The sequence below is a fragment of the Seriola aureovittata genome, chromosome 6, assembly GCF_021018895.1.
Source record: "Seriola aureovittata isolate HTS-2021-v1 ecotype China chromosome 6, ASM2101889v1, whole genome shotgun sequence".
NCBI lineage: Eukaryota > Metazoa > Chordata > Actinopteri > Carangiformes > Carangidae > Seriola > Seriola aureovittata.
The window spans coordinates 6,196,613-6,215,732 of record NC_079369.1 but is presented as its reverse complement, the minus strand read 5'-3'; the positions used below and the strand labels follow the sequence as shown (position 1 = coordinate 6,215,732).

Below are 19,120 nucleotides of genomic sequence, written 5' to 3'. Positions count from 1 at the left end.
TACGGGGCTTCACCTTCAGAATCCAATCCACCAGAACAAGTCTGGAAAGCTGTGTAAAGGAATTGGTGGCTTCAATTGTTTAGTGTTGTGTAAACATGCCTGGTTAATAGAGAGAAGGTTTTATTTGTCTTACAAGTGAATGGATATCTTACTGTTTACAGACTGCCAGTACCAACTGGTGTTCAACCATTTTATTGTTATATACTGTATAGTGTTCCAGCAAGCCGAACCACATTGTAATTAAACCCAGATGCAGGTGCATCTATGATGGAAGATCACTACGAATGACACTTTCACATTACTCGTAGTCATTTGAGTCACTGACAACTCAGAAATATTACTGCAGCTTTAAGTACATCACCACACCAACAAATACAATTTCCTATAAAATGTCCCATTCAGTGCATGCAGTGTCTTGGTTCAGCCCTTTATACAATATAAACACATAATCATCTGAAGAATTTGGCAGTAGATAAATACCAATTAGAGCAGCTTAAATTCAGACAATGAAAATGTTTTTTCTTTATAAATACGGTGAAGTGTCAGTGACCTTCTGGTTTCAGCATACGTACGCTTATGCCTGGCTTTTCTTCACACGTGTCCTAGAAATGTGTATGTATGACCATATGGGTGTATATGTGCCTTTGCACATTCCCCTCAAGTGAATTGCAGCCCTTACAGCATACCCCAGCGTACCAAATTAGATGCATGTTGGCCTGTCAGTCTGTGTTAGGGCTGCGTGACAAGACAACACACACAGACAGTAGTGGCGATAGGGCATTTTGCATGCATTCAGTCGTGTATGATCCTATTACACTCATTGGGCTGGCTGTTAGGAGGAAGACAGAGCAGCTAAAGAACAGTAAGTAAAACCTCCTCCCGTACATGACTACACAAAACACATGCACACAAATATGCACTAAAGAAACATACAAGCATGCAGCATAGATACAAAGACATGCATACAGAAATACATACTGTACAACTAGAAGACAAAATAACGTAGACACACTCGGTGGCCCAGAGACATGGATTCATAAATGCATGAGAACACATACGGAGACTTAGAAATTCCTGCTCATACACATGCACACGACACACATATGCAAAGCAAGCTCACTCAGAGAGAGGGGTAGCACAGAGACAAGGGTCTCCAGAGATCCATGCTATAGCTTCCAGCCTCGCTCTAAGTAATAAATTAGCCATAGGGTTATGAGTTTGAACTTCAATTGGCCTCACAGGTTATGTAATTTCAAACAGAATAATAATAACAATGATGACAAAAAAAAAAAAGGTTGTGGGTTGAGTTACATCGACAGCTGAGAGAGACGAAAGGTAGAGAGTTTCATATTTCCTGCAATCGTGCTTATTTGAGGTGTTTGAGAAAACGCACTTCAACTAGTCAGACTAAAGACTGATGAGTCAGTTTGTCACAAACATTAAACATGATGGAGGTTTCTCCCTGACCACAGCTATATACAAACACCAGTAAAACCTATAATGAAACGTTATTTGTATGCACATTTGTTTATTTAATTGTTAATTCAATTTGTTATTTAATGGCCAGATGTATCTCAGAGTTTTTCATACGTTCTGCTTTAACAAACTGTCACCAAGTTAAAAGATTGTTATTAGTCTGGAGAGAAGGGGAGTTAGATAGTTGGGCTGAACAGATAGTGTGATCGTCTCAATGTTTATTCAGAGGCTTTTCCACCCTGACAAGGAAACAGAGGCTTCCAAAAACTATATTGACTTTGGCACAAGAAAACAAAATTGTTGACACCAGAAATTAAAGCAATTTTGCAAGTTGCCATCAGAAACACGCTGGATGCAACAAATTCTTTCTGCAATATATAGACAGTTCTGTAGTAAAAGACATTGATATTGACTGATATTAAGTTGTGCTTGTTCTTTTGATGGCCTTCAGTGAAACTAAACCCACCTGCAATGCCTTTTTCTATGTTTTAACTTGTGTTTAAAAAAAAAAAAAAAACTGGGATCAACAGAAACATTGCTCCATAGCACTAATATTGGTCAAAACATCAGTGTAGCTCCGTTTGCTTGGTATTTAGCAGGAGCCTTGTAAGTAGAAGTAGACTTGCTTTACTCCTGCTATTAACAGGTTATCTGTTTATGGATGTCCAGACTGCAGGCAGGCGTGCACTGTGATCGTCTTTCTAAACCTTTAAGGTCTAGAGAGAGTCTAACTATAGACAATGCATTTGTACAAGGTCGAGATCCAATCACAATGCAAGCCTGCCTACAGTCGGGCCAATCAAATCCCATTTCGACTGCAATATATTCTGACTGAATTTACAATTTTGCTTTTCCCAGTCCACATATGACATCAGCATACAGATCACATGTTAACAGCAGTTGTAAAGAAGGTCTGACTGAGGCATTCGGATGATCAATCAATCGTGATGCTACGGAAAAAGCAGTATGTGGGATATTCTTCTTTTCCAGACTGAAGAGAAACTTTCAAATGCAACTGCATCCAAGACATTTGGATGCGGAATATCTTCACAAAAAAGAAAAAAGATGTCTATAGTCATAAAACAGTCTTAAGAAAATAATATGACCAAAAAGTGGTCAATCGAGACGAACGTGGTGACACATTCTAATTCCAGGTGTGCACTGGTGAACTTAGAGCTGTGAACTTGTGATCGGATCACCAGAGATGCATGTTAATGCCAGGAGTGACCGGGGCACAGAGAGCACACAACTGCGCTCTAGATTCCAGAGGATCTGGGAATTTGGCTTGGGACAAATTTTGGCACCGTCTGTTCCTGAGAAGGCAATTGATACCGATACTAAACCCCTCTAATCCAGTTGATTGGACTGAACATCTGTTGAGGGTGTGTACAAGAGCGTGTGTATGTGTGTTTGAGAGAGTTGGTTGCTGCTGAGGGACGAAAAAGACAGAGAGAGCGATGGAGAGAACCTTTCATTTCCGATTAAAGTGGTGTGGATGACACACAAAGAGGGGAAGATACAGAGGACAACAATGAGAGAGGAGTGATGAAGATTAATAACTAAGGGATGCAGTGGAGGGTAAACCATTAAATCAGTGTGCCTACTTTTTTATTTGCAGAATAGGATTTACTTGCCTTATTGAGCTGACATTAATCTTTATTATATGGAATTCATAACATATATCACAGCCTTGGAAGGTGCAGGAGGATACTGTGTCTTAAGGGAAAATCTAAATAAATGGATGGTTCTTTTAAGATCCACTTGATGTTTATTTAAATGTGTGGTTGTGACAGTTTACGGTCAAAGTTTACCAGAATGTTGATTCTTCTGGTTAAAAGAGAATAAATGAAACCCAGATGAGATGAGAGAAAATGAGTGAGTCATTGAGGATTAAGAGAAAGAGGACTGGATGCCAGGAGAAAGAACAAAAGAACAAAAGCAAAAAACAGAATACGGGATTGTGAAAGAAGAGGGAATAAGCAATGAAGGAGAAAGAGAGGCATTGGGAAAAACCTAAATGATGTTGAAATGGAGATGATAGGATTTCTTTTCATGATGGTGGGTGACAAAGCAACAGTGATATAATTATATCAGATTTAAAAATATATATATATATATATATATATAATTAAATGCTAGGTATAAATAGGAGCCTGTTGATTCATGCGATCTATAGTATATGTGAATATGTTATTTAGATATTGACATCAGGTCATGGGATATTTTGCATTCACACCTGCTATTAAAAAAAGAGTTTTTGCTGCATCAGTTCTGCTTCTACCGTGATGGGATCTCTATATGTTAATTGGGAAGGCAGAGCCGGAAGACCTGTCAACAAACACTCTGCGTCGCAAATCGAGGGAAGCCATGAATAATCCTCTTGACGGGCCAAAGGCCGTGTGAGGCAATGGTCATGTGACAGACCAAGACAGCTAAAAGCATGGCCATTACTTTTCAGTAGCCTTGCCGAGTAGGTTAAAATTACTTATACTGTGCGACAGTAATCAGTGCAGCGCTGTAATCAGCGGAGAAGCTCGGCAGCACTGGGTCCAACTCAGTCACCCTTGCCGGTCACACCAGGTTCATCTCACATGAAGTGGTCAGTCAAAGTCTCTTGAAGTGATGCTGTTGTATGCACTCTACTTTTTTCTTTATCAAGGAAGACCTTGTCTGAGGCTTTGATCTGGGCTTACTTAAAAGAAAAAGTGGTAGAGTTATATGTCTGTCTGCAGACCTTGGAGGAGCTTACTGCTGCAGTCTGCTCAAGTAACACAACTGCAAGTGACTGTTATGTTAATAACTGTTTAGTTTTCAATACTTTTACTGCTGTAACAATAAAACATGCATAAAAATTGGTCATTTTGTTTATTTACTTACAATTATTGCAGTAAGTTAAGTAAACGCATATCTTGATTTCATAATTTATCAGTTTTACTTAGCCTACAGCTTTATATTTTAAGAAGATAATAAGTGCACTTAGATGCAATATGGACAAGTGAATCAGGTGAGAAGATTTAGGAGGAGAAACCTTATAAAAAGATAGAAAATTATATACATCATCAACTTTTCTCAGCTTTTACCACTTTTTATCATATGCATTTTGTAGATCAAAGCCATATTGGATTCACCAATCTGGCCTTCAGCTGAGCTAATAACTTACTGTACGTTGTGAGTTTAAGCTTAAAACAGGTTGTTCACAGAGTATAGTAGGAATGATGAAACATCTGGCAACGGCTCTTTTTTTTTGCCACAGTCAGTCACACATGCTCTGAGATGAGACTGATTCAGTGTAAAACTTTGTTCAGTGGGGGTTTTGACGTGCATCAGGCTGGCAGGTGGGAGAAGTGACAGCTACATCTCCAACAGTGATGTTTCAAGTAGGAATAATTTGACATCTGTGTGATACGTCTAACCATCAAACAAGCCACCAGCCTCAGCCAGGCTGGAGAGATGTTTGATAAGGGTGTTTTGTTCGGGTAATTTCAGTGCAGTTTACGGTAGCACATTATTTATAGTAATGCGGTATTTTCTTCATATTTTAGTGGTCAAAATGGTGGATCCTGATAAATTCAAGAGAAATGATGCAACAGGAAATGTGTTATTTATTCATTAATTATGCATGGGCCCTTTTGACCAATCCGCAGCAAGCATAATCAAGCATGTTGCATCAAAACTGGATCAGAGGTACTGTAGCCATACCCCAGTTTTATATCAAAGGATAGAATTGGCAATACTTTACATTTTTCACACTGTTGATAAATCCCATGAAAACACCAATAAAGATGTGATCCCTTTAATAAGTATACATCTATCCATACACTGTATCTATTATTCCTCTGGCCTACAGAAATCTATTAAAATCACATCAATGAGCCACACTGTTGCAGTGGGTGACACTGTACGTCATTACCACAAACACAGGCACTGCAGTGTATTTTAAATCTAAATCCTACATACAACATCCTACTGCCATAAACAAGTGATGTAAGAAACTGCTCTGAGGATTAATCCGCATCGTAATAGTTCCTCCTGTTTGAGTAAAGTTTTAGGAAATTACCAGGCCTGTTTAAAAAATGAAACTATATATTTGTGAGCCATTTTTAAATTTCTAACTCTTCATGAAAGAATGTACATGGAAGTACAAGTGAATCAGAAAGTACTGAGAAATCGACTAATATTTGTTGACGCCAGCGTAATCTGTGTTTTGATCATTCAAGTGAATGGGAAAGTGGTCTCAGACTCATGGACCCCGCTGTACATTTTATATATTGAAGACCACGTGTGCACGCACACTTGAAAATAACAGATATTTGATCAATTCATGCTGTCCTCAGCGGTAAAACTTCAGCTGTACCTTCAACTTAATACAACCTTTTTGAGTCAAAGTATGGCTAAGATTGTGTTCCAATCAAGTGGTGATTCAGAGGCTGTTACTCAGAGGGAAATGATGATAAATAATGTCTTTCATAAACAAGCTGCTGTGTCATGAAAACATTGGGAGCAGTTTATCGGTATTTGGAGAGCGAAAGAAAGTGCGAAAGAAAGTGCTGGACATACAGAAAGTGCTGGTGATCTTCTTCAGTAATGTTAACTGGACCAAACAGCTCGTCCACTAATAAATCAGCTCTGCTGAGTCAGCTACTGTGAAACTGTACTTTATTGTCTGTTTACATGGAAATTAGCTGACCACCCAATAAATAGAAATGGTAATAAAAATACTTAAAACATGAATATTTAAATGTTCCCCTGGGAGCACGACCAGTGTCACACTCACAATATTATGTGAGTGGATAGAACTTCGCAAGTGATACTAGGCCTTCTGTTGCTTTTGTCTTGGCCGGACGTGTTAGCTGAGAGATAATGTCAAAAAGTATGTGTGTCCCCAAGCAACAGGCTACGACCTAAGTTCTGTTTTCTCCCCTCTCCTCCTGTTGCTCTCTGCAGGTCTTCCTGCCTCCGGAGCCATAGAGTCTGGATCTGCAAACCACACGCTGTACCCATGATTCTGCTCAACACCTGCGGCTGAACACATTAAAAAAATGTATTACAATATTACTACTATTTTCATCATTATTATTATTATTAGTAGTGTAGTAGTAGTAGTAGTAGTATTAGCGTAGTCATGATTATTATTATCATTATTGCTGTTACTGTTTCTATTCTCATCATTATTAGTATTCATCATTATCATTGCATGATGGCCTTTCCCCCTGCTCTCTCTCTCTCCCTTGTTCTCTCTTTCTCTCAACCCAACTGGTCGAGGCAGATGGCCGCTCACTCTGATTCTGGTTCTGCTCAAGGTTTCTGCCTCTTAAAAAGGATGTTTTTCCTTACTACTGTCGCCAAGTGCTCGCTCATGGTGGGTAATTGCTGGGTCTCTGCACTATTTAAATAAAAATTGACTTGACTAGACTTGACTATGACTGACATCAACAGCCACAACATCACCAGCCACATCAACAGCGTTAACAACCAAACAGCAAAGTAATGGAGTGACTTCATGTATGTCAGATATGGTGGGCAGCTGACAGAGAGGTTAGCCGCATACGCAAACACGCTTTTCTTCGACAAAACTACTTATCTGAACCCAGCCTAACGGGAACTACCACAGAGGGGGTTTTGAGTACTTTGGCAGAAATATGTCTTTCTGTGTAAAGTAAAAAACTACAGGTGTATTGTTGAGATCAAACTGAAGGTTGAGTTTGACAATGGGGGTGGTCCAACATATGATTACTGAGTACTCTAGTGATAATGTTGTAATTACTACTGGGTAATCGTGGGTTAGAATGCCAACATGTTGACAGGCATCGTGGCTGATGTGAGCCCATCGCAAGATGGTCTTTATCCAACTGCATACAAACATGCTATGCGCTGCTACACTGCACAATATACATAAAAACCCATGTTAAGTGATGACATTGATGCTCAAATTAAAGACAACAGCTTGTTCATCGGTTACCACTGTTGCTGTCACATTGAGCAAGTCCTGGTTTGGTATTCAGCACTTGGCTGGGGCATTACTGTGTGTAATGTACAGTGTATTATTTCCCTGTCTCTGCATTGGTTTTTCTACTAGGCACTTCTCCCATAGTCCTAAGATACTCAGAAGTTGTACTTGTGAAAATTTGTCTAAAAGATATCTTTATATACGTTAGTCCTGTGATAAACTGGTGACCTCTTCACCTCCTGCCTAATGTGTGCTGGGATAGACTCTCACCCCGTTTCCTCCAACCACTGCACAGACTTCATTCATATTCCTTCTCACCTTCACTCATCCCCATCTTCAAGGATGTAGATGGAATTACTTCAAGTAAGATGTGTCAGATAGAGATATGCACACATACAAGCACATAGGTGTGTGTGTTAGTGCCTTAGCTAGAGTGACTGCTCCCTGGTATCATCACCATTTGAAGTACCAAAGGGGGTTTTGGCCTGACAGCTGTGCAGGGGAGAGTGGGCTGCAGATGTAATATCTTTCTATCATTCCTCATCAGCTTCAGACTTCCAGGACGGTTGGAGGCACTGACAAGTATCTACTGCCACTTAACAAGACTCCATTTACTGTGTTTTACAGCCCAGACATGCGGCTGAGAAACACCATTTGAAATGGACAGAATGCCACCATAAATTGGTGTAATAAACTGGTATTTCCACTGCAAGAGCCAATAATAAATTAAGTCCTGATGTGCTCCTGGAGAAGCGGTGTGATGAAATAGCTGCCATATTCAAAGCATCCTGTCAAATATGCATTAAATGACATATTTAGGGATGTATGTGGAATATGCATCTTACTTTCCACTCCACTGCCACTTGTTCAGCAGAAAACTGGGGTAATGCTTAATCACACTGTGGGCTGGAAAGCGTCTCTGCAAGCAGTGCTTCACACAGAATTATTGTCTGACAGGTGGAACTAGATTAAAGTCATTTGACAATGAAAGTAATACAAAATCTGACATGTTACTATCAGAGAAATAGATTTTAAGGCCCAGTCACATCAGGAAGTTGCACAGCTAAATGGTCCTCTGTGTTTTCACATAATAAGTGGTTCTAGGCCCTCGGGGCGGCTCTGGCTCTCGATCCCCGGTTTGATCCACGGCTCCTCCAGTCCACATGTCCTTGGGCAAGATACTGAACCTTGGTGATGTTTGACTACTCGCACGGCCAACTGGTCAACTACTGCAGCTGTTGAACTATAACATGCTATAGCCAGGAACATGCTAGTACAGGTCAGTTACAATAAAAATTACCATTGCTCAGTTTCTTCAGGAGAATAAACCTTTTGGGGAGCAGCATTTAGAGGAGGTTAAATATAAGTGAATGGTGACAACACAGTTAATGAGCTATGATGGCATCTCTTGTTTTGCACCCTGGGGCTCTCTGTTTCCTCAAAGGTCAGCATTGGCACGAGGATTAGCTAATGGTCCACAGCCTGAATTTGCATGTCAAAATTAGTCTAAGTTGAAGTTGATGTGAAAGATTTGCATAATTTCATCTACATACAGTCAATCCCTGTAGTTTTCTTACGTCATCACACATAATACATGAATGTTGCAGTTGCTAGAGGTGTTTGCATTCTTAATTTTTTTAACTGGTTAATTAGTAGTAGCATAAAAGAAGGTCAATTATTGGCTGTTGTGTAAGTTTTCTTTAGTTACATCACAGGCAATAAACAAGTTATATCTGGGGAGATCTAACGAGAAGATCTACTGACTCTGAACCAGTTGAAGCTGAAGTAGGTGCAACATTTTCAACTCAACAGCTGTGAGCTGCAGGTCTTCACTGGTCCTTGTGGAATGCAAAACCCAAAATCTATTTAGTCTAGTCAGGTTACCCAGGGTTGAGGAGAGACCACAGGTGTGAACTATAAGCTGAAGGAAAAATAACGTATTGCTACTGCACTGTTTTCTATATACATCCTCCGTATCCTTCAACAGTGAGCTTAGCATCTTTCAGTCACTAAGTCTCCATTTTGTCCACAGGTTTATTGATTTAGCAAGGGTGAAATTGAAAGGAGCAAAAATAGTAAATAAATGAGATGAAATTAGCCAACATACATTCAGCTACTTAATAGATCTTAACATTAGCTAGGTGAACAGAGCCTCATGTTGCATTAAGATTCACAAAATGTACAAAATTAATCAGTATCCTATAAATAATGTTCCAAAATTGCAGGTAAGCAAGTTAAATAACATTACATACCGATGATGCCATCACAAGGCGTAGGATGCGTGCATCTGGATTGCCAACAAGTACTGAATTACTAAATATATACTACACTATAAACTTCCTAATTCTCTATTAACAACTTTCCGTCAGCCCATGCAAATTACAAATGTCCACTATAAAAAGGACAAACAATTCTGTTCAATTCTATCAAAATAGTAAAGCTGCTGTTTTTATCTTTTCTATCACGACTGCTCATTAATTGGTTGCATATCATGCTGCCGTCGTTGGTGTTCTCTCTCTGTTCGGGTTCTGATGAGGCGGATTGCATTTTGGATTGAGTCTGATTATCAGTGGGTATATTTAGTTCTGGCCAGACTGTCAGACAGGCTTTCTTCTTTTTGAAAATTAACTCACGCATGTCTGGTTCAGGAGGCTTGTTTTGGATTTGGTCTGAGCTCTAAGAGTGCAACAGTGGCTTACAGAGTAGGTACGAGAGATGTAGTTACAACAGGAACAGCTGAGTCCAACAGTCAAATCAAAATCTGCAAATAGACTTTAGAAAAGACAAAGACATTGAAATGCACAATATAAAGGTGAGACAAAACAAGGACATACTGAAAAGGCTGATTACCTGTGTTGTCTTTTTTGCCACAGAGAGCTCATTGTAGGGGTCACATTAAGAGGAAGGAGTCAAATAATAGAAGTAATTATTCTGAGCTTCTTTTCCCTTTGTCTTAACAAAACAATGATTTAATAATAATTATAGCTGTTGCTGATGTAGCGGGAAAAAAAATTAAAGATGAAGCAAGGGAAGCACAATTTGTTGTTGCTGTGGCGGAGAGATCTACTGATACCAGCCATTTTGCAGAGCTGTCTTTTATGCGCTGCTATGTTTCAGACAGCACTGCTGTCAAAGAGGAGCTTGAGGACGTCACAGACGGTAGGAGGACAGATGTTGCAGCCCTGGTCCTTACATTTTTGGAGGACTATAATTGTCTGGAGAGAATAACAGTAATGGCTTCCAGTCTAATCAGAGTACATACCAATTTCAAGATGGAGATCTGTCAGGCTCTATTAATGCTACGCCATCCACACCTGTACCTGAATGTGGCTTTGAACCGAGGAGCAGCAAAGAAGAGGGGATGTCGGATACACTCGCACGCGTTGCACCTACAGGATGGAATTTTACTCGTGAAGAAGGATGCACTGAAGGAGATTTGTTCTGTTGCATTGTTTTACATCACAATGAATGATCGTGATGATAGGATGCTTATATTGCTCACCTGGTGCACTTCGAGTCGTGCCGTTCTTCTTTTCTAACTTAAATCTACTTCCATTCTACTATATAATTTAACATCTTTGTGATTCTTCAGTCACCTTAAACCAACTGTGCAAACTCGGCAAAAGTAACTTCACAAAAAAGATTGCAGTGGTTGAATAATCACAGGATGGTGTGATGACTGCACAGAGGAGAAAACTTTCAGAAAAACAGATGCTATATGAGAAAACAAATGTTCAACGAACCACACTCCTGTCATGAACACCGTGGCACTGCTACACGACATCTGGTGGTTTCCCAACACATTACCAGCACCACAACTCTGTTTACTGGGCAAATGAGGATGAATGAATATAATTACAGACACAGTAGATCACATATAGTGGTCTGTTTGGAATACTGAACAATGCTGGAACAGAGAGGCAGAAGTTGCTCTAAAGGTGATCATGTGGTTGGTGCCATATGTACAGACCTCGATAAATTACCTAAACGAGTTCAGCGTGCTCTCCTGTCTCTCCCTCTTTGCCCTTCTCAGCTTTTTCTTTCAGTGTTGCTGGTAAACAGCCCAAACTCTGTGTGGCTGCACCTCACTGAGATGTTTCTCTCCCCAAATAATCTTAAACATTATTTGTTTAACAGTTTTGTTGATTGCGCTCAGGGGCCAGATGCGTAAAACTCACACACAAATCAGATTTCCATTTCCGTAGTCAGCCATCAATAGATCAAGACAACTTAATCGGTTCTTGGAAAGAACTATGTTTCATTAACTGATCTCTCCATGAAAAGAGCAGCAAAGAACAAGCACGATTTGATGAAATCACATAGCAGGTCCTCCAGCAGTCCCAGAGGAGTCATCCCTACTAACGGTTGTAGAAGACTGTGGATCATTAATTCATCACACATACACCTCTGAACCATTATGAGCAGTGATAAAGTGTTCCTTAGTAATGACTTTCTATGTTTATAGCACTACTATCATAATTTACATTGCGCTTGACAACAAATGATAAAATAAAAAGCACAGAAAAACTGGAATTACCGCTTCATGGTTGTATGCTAACAGAGACATATGGTCATAATCTCTCGCTCCTAAGTTACAGCATTGAATAATGGCCAGAGGTGTTTTGAAATTGACCTTTGACCATTTGGATATAAAATGTCATCACTTGATTTTATCCTTCTAGACATTTGAGTTAAATTGCGTCATAATTAGTGTATGAATTCCTGAGTTATGGCCGTAAATGTGTTTTGTGATGTCACAGAGACCTTTGACTTTTGACATTTGCCCACCAAAATCTGATAAATTCATCTTTGAGTCCAAGTGAATGTTTGAAAAAGTTCCCTTTAGGCGTTACTGAGATATTGTGTCCACGAGAATGGGAGGGACGGACAACCCAAAAACATATATATATTTATATATTTGTACAAGTACCTAGAAAAATTATACTAGTACAGTGCTTGAGTAAATTTAGTCAGTAACAGTTCACCACTGATAAAGTTACCTCTAATCTCTGTCTCTCTCAGCTTTCCTAAAGTCTCAGTAATGAAATAAAAGGATCTATACCACTGTCGTTCAGTCTAAATGCTATTAAGCTAATGCTAATGTATGCACACAGGACTTTCCCCTAATACACTAAAGCATATTTATGAATCACACTATTTTCAATTCAGTTTGGGTTTTGTCTCCTCTCCTAAATGAAGCCAGTGGTGTGGATTTCACCCTCCACCACCTATTATTTTCAGGTTGTGAAGATGCCTTGAGGGCGGATAAACATCATGAAGATCTCTCGCACTAATTAAGCTCAAAGTTGCCATCCTAGCCAGAAGTTCCAAATTTGAGTGGGCTGACTTAGCTGCGGCTAAATCTCTGTGTTTCCACCCCAAGGCAGTACAACAAACATCAATACTGCATTTTTAATGGGAGTAAATGGGGGCATGCATAATTTGTAAGCTGTGTGATGTGTATTTGTTGCTTGTATAAAGACATAATCCATTTTGCAAAAATAATACCATTAGTCTTATAGGCTGCAGATGGTTGTTATCACATCCAATCCCCAACATGTCAAAACTGGACAAATTACTGCAGTAACACTCTGCAGGTTTCTCTTTCTTTAAGAGATGACACTTTTCTTCAATATATGATGCACACTGGCTACTGATAGGTGTGTGTCTGTGTGTGTGAGAGTGTGTGTGTGTGTGTGTGTGTGTGTGTGTGTGTGTGTGTGTGTGTGTGTGTGTGTGTGACTATACCAAGAAAGTTTTCACTTCCAATTAAGAGCTGAAGATAAACAAGTGGTCGCCTGTGGCAAACTCAGCAGTTTATCCAAATAAATCCATTCACAGCCTTCTGTCAGACATACAGTGTGACTCTATCTTGCATGTATTAGAACAGCTCTTCTGTTCTCCAGTCATACACCTTAGCATAACAACTAAGGGAATGAGAGGGCTGTCTAAAAACAGAAGGTCATCGGTAGCAAAATGGGAGCAGTGGAAGTAAAAGAGTAAGGGAAATAGGTCTAAACGTACCTCCTCTGCTTTGGTCTGCTCGAAGGCAAACTCCACGGTGGGAACAGCCAGTTGGTTGGCAAAGAAACTCACATCTCCAGGCAACTGCAGAGAGCTGACGTTGGGTCCAGGGCAGTTCCCACCACGAATGCAACTCAGCAACTGTCTCTAACAGAGAGGGGGGAAAAAAAAAAAGATGAAGAGGAAGAAAACCACAGTGAGACAAGAAGATTTTACTGCGTGACAGACGGGAATTTCAGAAAATAAAGGAGGTTAACAAGATGCTTGCCATGTTGATGAATTAAATGAGTTAAAGATAAAACTTGGCTTCTCTCTTGAACTCTTGGGTTTGCTTAATGATTGCTGTTAACACTTTGCTACAACTGCCTAAAACATCAGGTCATGTTTTTTGAAACATGTTATAGTCTATTATAGTAACAGAACAATGCATTGTCCATATGACGCATATGAATTACATTTTTAACAAGCGTTAAAATACTGGAAATGAAGATCCTGATGTTTCCTGGGAAATCTTGGCATTTATTCACACAGGAGCCCAGGATTTCTATTATGTGTGTCCGTGTGTGCGTGTGTTGATGTACTGGAAATGATTATATAAACTGAAACAAAGACATCACAGATCAGATGTGTGGCACAATATTCTTTAGAATAAGTGTGACTGAAGCACGAAAAATTTGTAAACTACAACTGTGGTTCAACATGTTTTGTAATCAGACTCAGTACATGGGTTAAGAGGTTTGTGTCTCCTAGAGAGAAAAAAAAGAAACAGATGAAACGCTATAATATTGGCATGAATCTGATGTATGGGGGAATGAGTTGATGTGATACATAGTTAGCCTATATATATAACCTACCTGCAAGTGTACAAGATCATACAAGTGATTGCATTTACAACCATTATACAGTGAGGTAAAAATTGGGGCTTCAAATACATGTACTGTATACATACTGTATGCACAACTTTCCACTCAAAATTTGCATTCGCATGTCCCCGCTTAAACCTTTAGTCATCACAGTGGCTTCTATTATAATATTTTTGACTAATTCTTGACTTGTTGCATTAGTGTTAACTAGTGATTTGTGAGTCATAGCATCCTATAAGTATCCCAGTTAAGTGTTAGGTGACTCTCAGAAAAAGCACATCTGTGTCCATGGTTTAGCTTGTGTTTCTTTACATTTGTTTGAGACGGTCCTTCAGCAAAATTATTATTACTATTTTTATATCAAGACCCATAGTTACGTTTTATTGTTCTGTGACCTAGTGACCATGGTCATTGTGACAAGAGCAAAGGAGGAAGTCAGGTGACATAGTGTAAAAAGCGGCAAAGTCTGTGTTAAACTGTGTGGGACCGCTGTATGTTTTCCCACGTGAAACTGAGAAATCAGTTTCTTTTATCCATGACCGTTCCACAACATTAACTGAAAGTCGTTTTTATGCTTAAACCTAATGAATACCACAATTTTATTAAGTTTATTATTGTCACCATGACAGGAATCGCAATTCTCCCAAGTCCCCACATATTGATAGCAGCTCCCTCACACCCACAAATACTATAAACAATGTCCCAATGTGACACAGAACATACAGGGATTGCCCCTTGAATTGAGTTTTGCTAGGATTGGATGTTTGCCATGATGACAAAGGTCTAGTCTCCCTGCCACTGGTACACTTGTTGGTTCGTTATGTGCCAGCTAAGAAAAAGTTTTGGTTAATATTGTCATTTCAACCTTTAAAAAGTGTTACAAGTTGTCTGAATGCTAAAGCTAATCAGCGTTCAGGCAAAACAGAACAGTCAATCAACAGGAGCCAGATCACAAATGTCCACATCCACCAGGCCCGCCCGATGTCACCATGTTCTTCTGTCACATTGCATTTTATTAGAGTGTCCTGTTATCATGTTCCATCGAGGGGAGAGAGCGCTGTTGTCAACCTTTACTGTTGCGTTTTTTGAAAGGCTGCTCATCCCTGAACATTAACTGCTGTTGTGACACAGTCCCACTCGAACTGAATGAAGGTCAGTAAATAATACCTTTAACCTTGCATCGACCTGCAGATATGTACTTAAGAAATTTTGTCTTTTAATTCTTGCACTTTTCTATTTACTCCCACAAAAAGACTGGAAGGACAAAAACATTTACACGCATATCAATATTCATGAAGAGCATTTCATTACCCACTTATGGCTAATTGTGGGAGTTAACAGAGTGGGAATAAATGCTTGTTCATGTGTGCACAATTTAAAAGTTGATGTGACTTGCACACAGACTTGGAACAATGTTATTTGGCATATTCTGCTTTCATTTTTACTTACAGCAGCCTATTAGTGTTGAATTCATGGAAAGAGCTGTGCGTGAAGCATGTAGTGTTTAAATCCACACACAGGAAATACTGAATTTTAGATGGGTTTCTGGTTTGTTTAGAAATTAGAATATACTGGGTAATTAGTCTTAGTAGTTATAGCCACCATGGCCCAATAGAGAAAGAAAAAAAAAAAAAATTCAAAGCGAGACTTTGCTGGACAGCATGTGCAGACCACACTGTCCAGAACAACTACACCATGTAATTTCCACAAACACTCAGTCAGTTTCCTGTTTAGGTTTGGTCACTGTTTGGTCAACTGAACATGCTGCTCACTTCCACTCTCTGAACACAGCTGTCAACCCAGAGTGTTACGCTACGGCAAGCAGGGAGGACTACAAATCCACTAAGCAGGACTGGTGACTCACTTCAGGGGAAAGTAGCTGATGTCTGTCTCTTGGCTCTTGAGTTAAATGAAATCACTAATTTGGCAACAGCAGAATGGAGTTATATGTGCCCAATTGGACACCTTTGAACCATGTCACTCAAATGTTCATGTTTTGACATGTGAACTGATCCACACTGTGGATCTATATGTCAGTCAGCCAGTAAGGAATTAGCTCTTAGACTGCTGTGTCTGTAGTCTGACAAAACAATAAAACCCACAGTATGAACATACAGGCCTGCACACTGACAAACAACTATTGCACTTCTGATGACAATCAATCAGATTACACAGCGGTGAAGGTGAAAAAAATCAGCGACAATAAGCCCTTAGTAGAAATCACACTCGCCTGTCACGACATTTCTCAGCACAAGTCAGACCATGTTGAGTTGAGATGAAGGGAAGTCAAGATGAATGCAATACTATTGTGAGTTGGAGAATGTTATTGCTGACTCAACCTTAACTGTCTTGAAATCATAATGAGTGTATTGAGATATATGGATTACAATAATATTTTTTTGACACAAGGTTTTAACACAATAAAAAGCGTCTTTGCAACTGTATTAACCATTTGACTAGTCATGGTCGTACAGCAAAAAGCTTTATTTTATTTGGACATGACTGATATTAAGATTCAGAAAAAGATGATCTTCCTAAGGTAAAAGCGAAGAAGTGAACAAACCTGATTGTAATAGACAATTCTTGATGAAACATCATAATCATTATCACCTAATTGGACTAAATGAGTCATCTGATATTAGACATTTTCAGTTAGATTAGAGACTCATTTGACCACCTCTGTGATCTTATTGTCTTCTATGTGATTGGACAGACATAGATCTGGACTAGATCTGGTGGACTTGCACCCAATAAATGTTACATAAGCCAAAAGGAAATGCTACAAAAGATACCAGAATAAACGAAGCCACAATAACAAAATTCAAGTGACTCATCGAATAAGCTCTAAGCCTGAATTTTAAGATTTTGTTGTCATATGATGGTATTTATTCCACAGCTGTGCGCCAGAAACATCAGAACAGGGAAAAATTTGATCTCAGTGTCTGTGACCGTGGCGTGATTGTTTGGTGCCAGATGGGCTGGTTTAAATGTTCCTGAAACTGCTGCACTCCTGACATTTCCAAACACAACAGTCTCTAGAGTTTAGTGAGAATGGTGCCAAAAACGAAACAAAACAAAGCAAAAAAACAAAAACAAAGAGTGAGCAGCAGTTCCATGGATGGAAACACCTTGTTGATGTGAGAGGTCAGAGGAGACCGGCCAGACTGGTTGGCGCTGACAGAAGTGACATGGTAACTCAGATAACCACTCTTTGCAGTGGGGAGCAGAAAAGAGGTTTAACTATTGAAGAAATGATTTTGGTAATAGTAAAACTCTGGAAACTAATAAGCAAGAAACATGACGAATGATTTGCTTTGAATCTTATAATATTATGTAATAATTATCATCATGCAATCCTAGACGATTTCACGTAAGTTTCATAAAACATCATTATCAGAATCAGATCTGACTCGGCCGGAGGCATAATGACTCCAGGCCACACTTGTATTGCTCAGTACCGAAGATGCAGACAAACACAGTCTGACTTTACTGAAACCTATATACAGAGAGTGGACACAACACAAGAAAAAACTGTACAATTTGCTGTAATCCACTTACTGTAAATATCCTTTGCAACAAATCCTACCACTCTAAACTTAAAAGTGTTGTTACAGTGTCGTTCATAATCTGTGCAAGAGGTGTTAATTCAACTCTATGAGCAGTTTCAAGTTTTTAGTTTGTTGTTATTGCATTGGATTTCATATTGAATTGGATTACACTGTGCAGCTGGTGCTTTAATTGTATGCAGTATAACAGCATGTTCCCACCTCTGTATTCGTTGGTTGTGCCTTCTACTCGCACACTGCTGCTGAACCAAGATATTGGATAAACTTCATTTAAGCTCAATATGCATGAATGCATGTGATTACAAAAAGTAGTACCGCCACTGAGCAACCCAATTTGCAAGCGAGCGTGCCTTTGGACCACCTCTGACTGTCCAACTTATATCCTTGAGTGAACATGTTAAAACAATGTACAGTAGTTTCTCCAGGGTCAGTGCTTAAGAAAAACACTACGCTGCTAGTCACTATAGATGCGACCATTTGTCACCCCGAATTAGTGATCAGTGTACAGGGTTGTCTCTGTAGTAGGAACATGGAACATGTGATCAATTGAATCAACAATTGTCTAAAACTATTTTTGTAATAAATTGCCAACTGAGTTTATATTAGTTATTATCAGGTGTACGCTCAGGCTTCAAAGTGCCCCACTGCAATTAATTGGTTGATTTTGTTGCTGTTCTCACCTGGGAACTGATATATCTGGTAACCTAACGTTGTTCTTTAATTTTATATCATATATTATTATTATAATCACCCTACAACATGTTTAACCCCTCCCTCCCCATTTTCAAATGTAATGCAGTAACATGTTCACTCAGAAATATTTGAACTGACTTACTTTGTTCTTTTACCTGAGAACATTTTTACACAGTGATTTACTTCTACTGATGCCTTTTCACTAATAGTAGTGACGCCGTTCACATGTTGACATGCTGACATCAGTGTGGTGTCCCACCTCCAGTCAGTTTCTGTTACTGGTAGAGTTTATCGCTGCTCTGTCTGAACACAGTTAATGTTACTGTTTTCTTCATCTTCTAAACACTTGAACTTGATCTTAAAGGAGAACTTCAGTTTTTCTTGCTCTGGTTGCGTCTCCTTTTTGTGTATTCGTGTATATTTTAATATCTACTCTATGTGCCTTTTAAATTGCGCCCTGGGGACAAACAAAGTTTCTTGAATTGAACTGAATACACATCTCCCGCTTACCTACATAGTTTTGATGCTATTTTTGAATTAGAATTGACTAG

At 39.3% G+C, this 19,120-nt stretch overlaps 1 protein-coding gene across 1 annotated transcript in view; it reads right to left on the bottom strand.

Annotated features, from left to right (window-relative positions):
- LOC130170887 (inactive N-acetylated-alpha-linked acidic dipeptidase-like protein 2) overlaps nucleotides 1-19,120 on the bottom strand; it is a 431,329-nt gene that overhangs the window by 89,021 nt on the left and 323,188 nt on the right. The window contains exon 15 of the mRNA XM_056378584.1: nucleotides 13,448-13,594. Within this exon, the coding sequence (XP_056234559.1) occupies nucleotides 13,448-13,594 (147 nt within the window). The remainder of the gene's footprint in view (nucleotides 1-13,447; nucleotides 13,595-19,120) is intronic.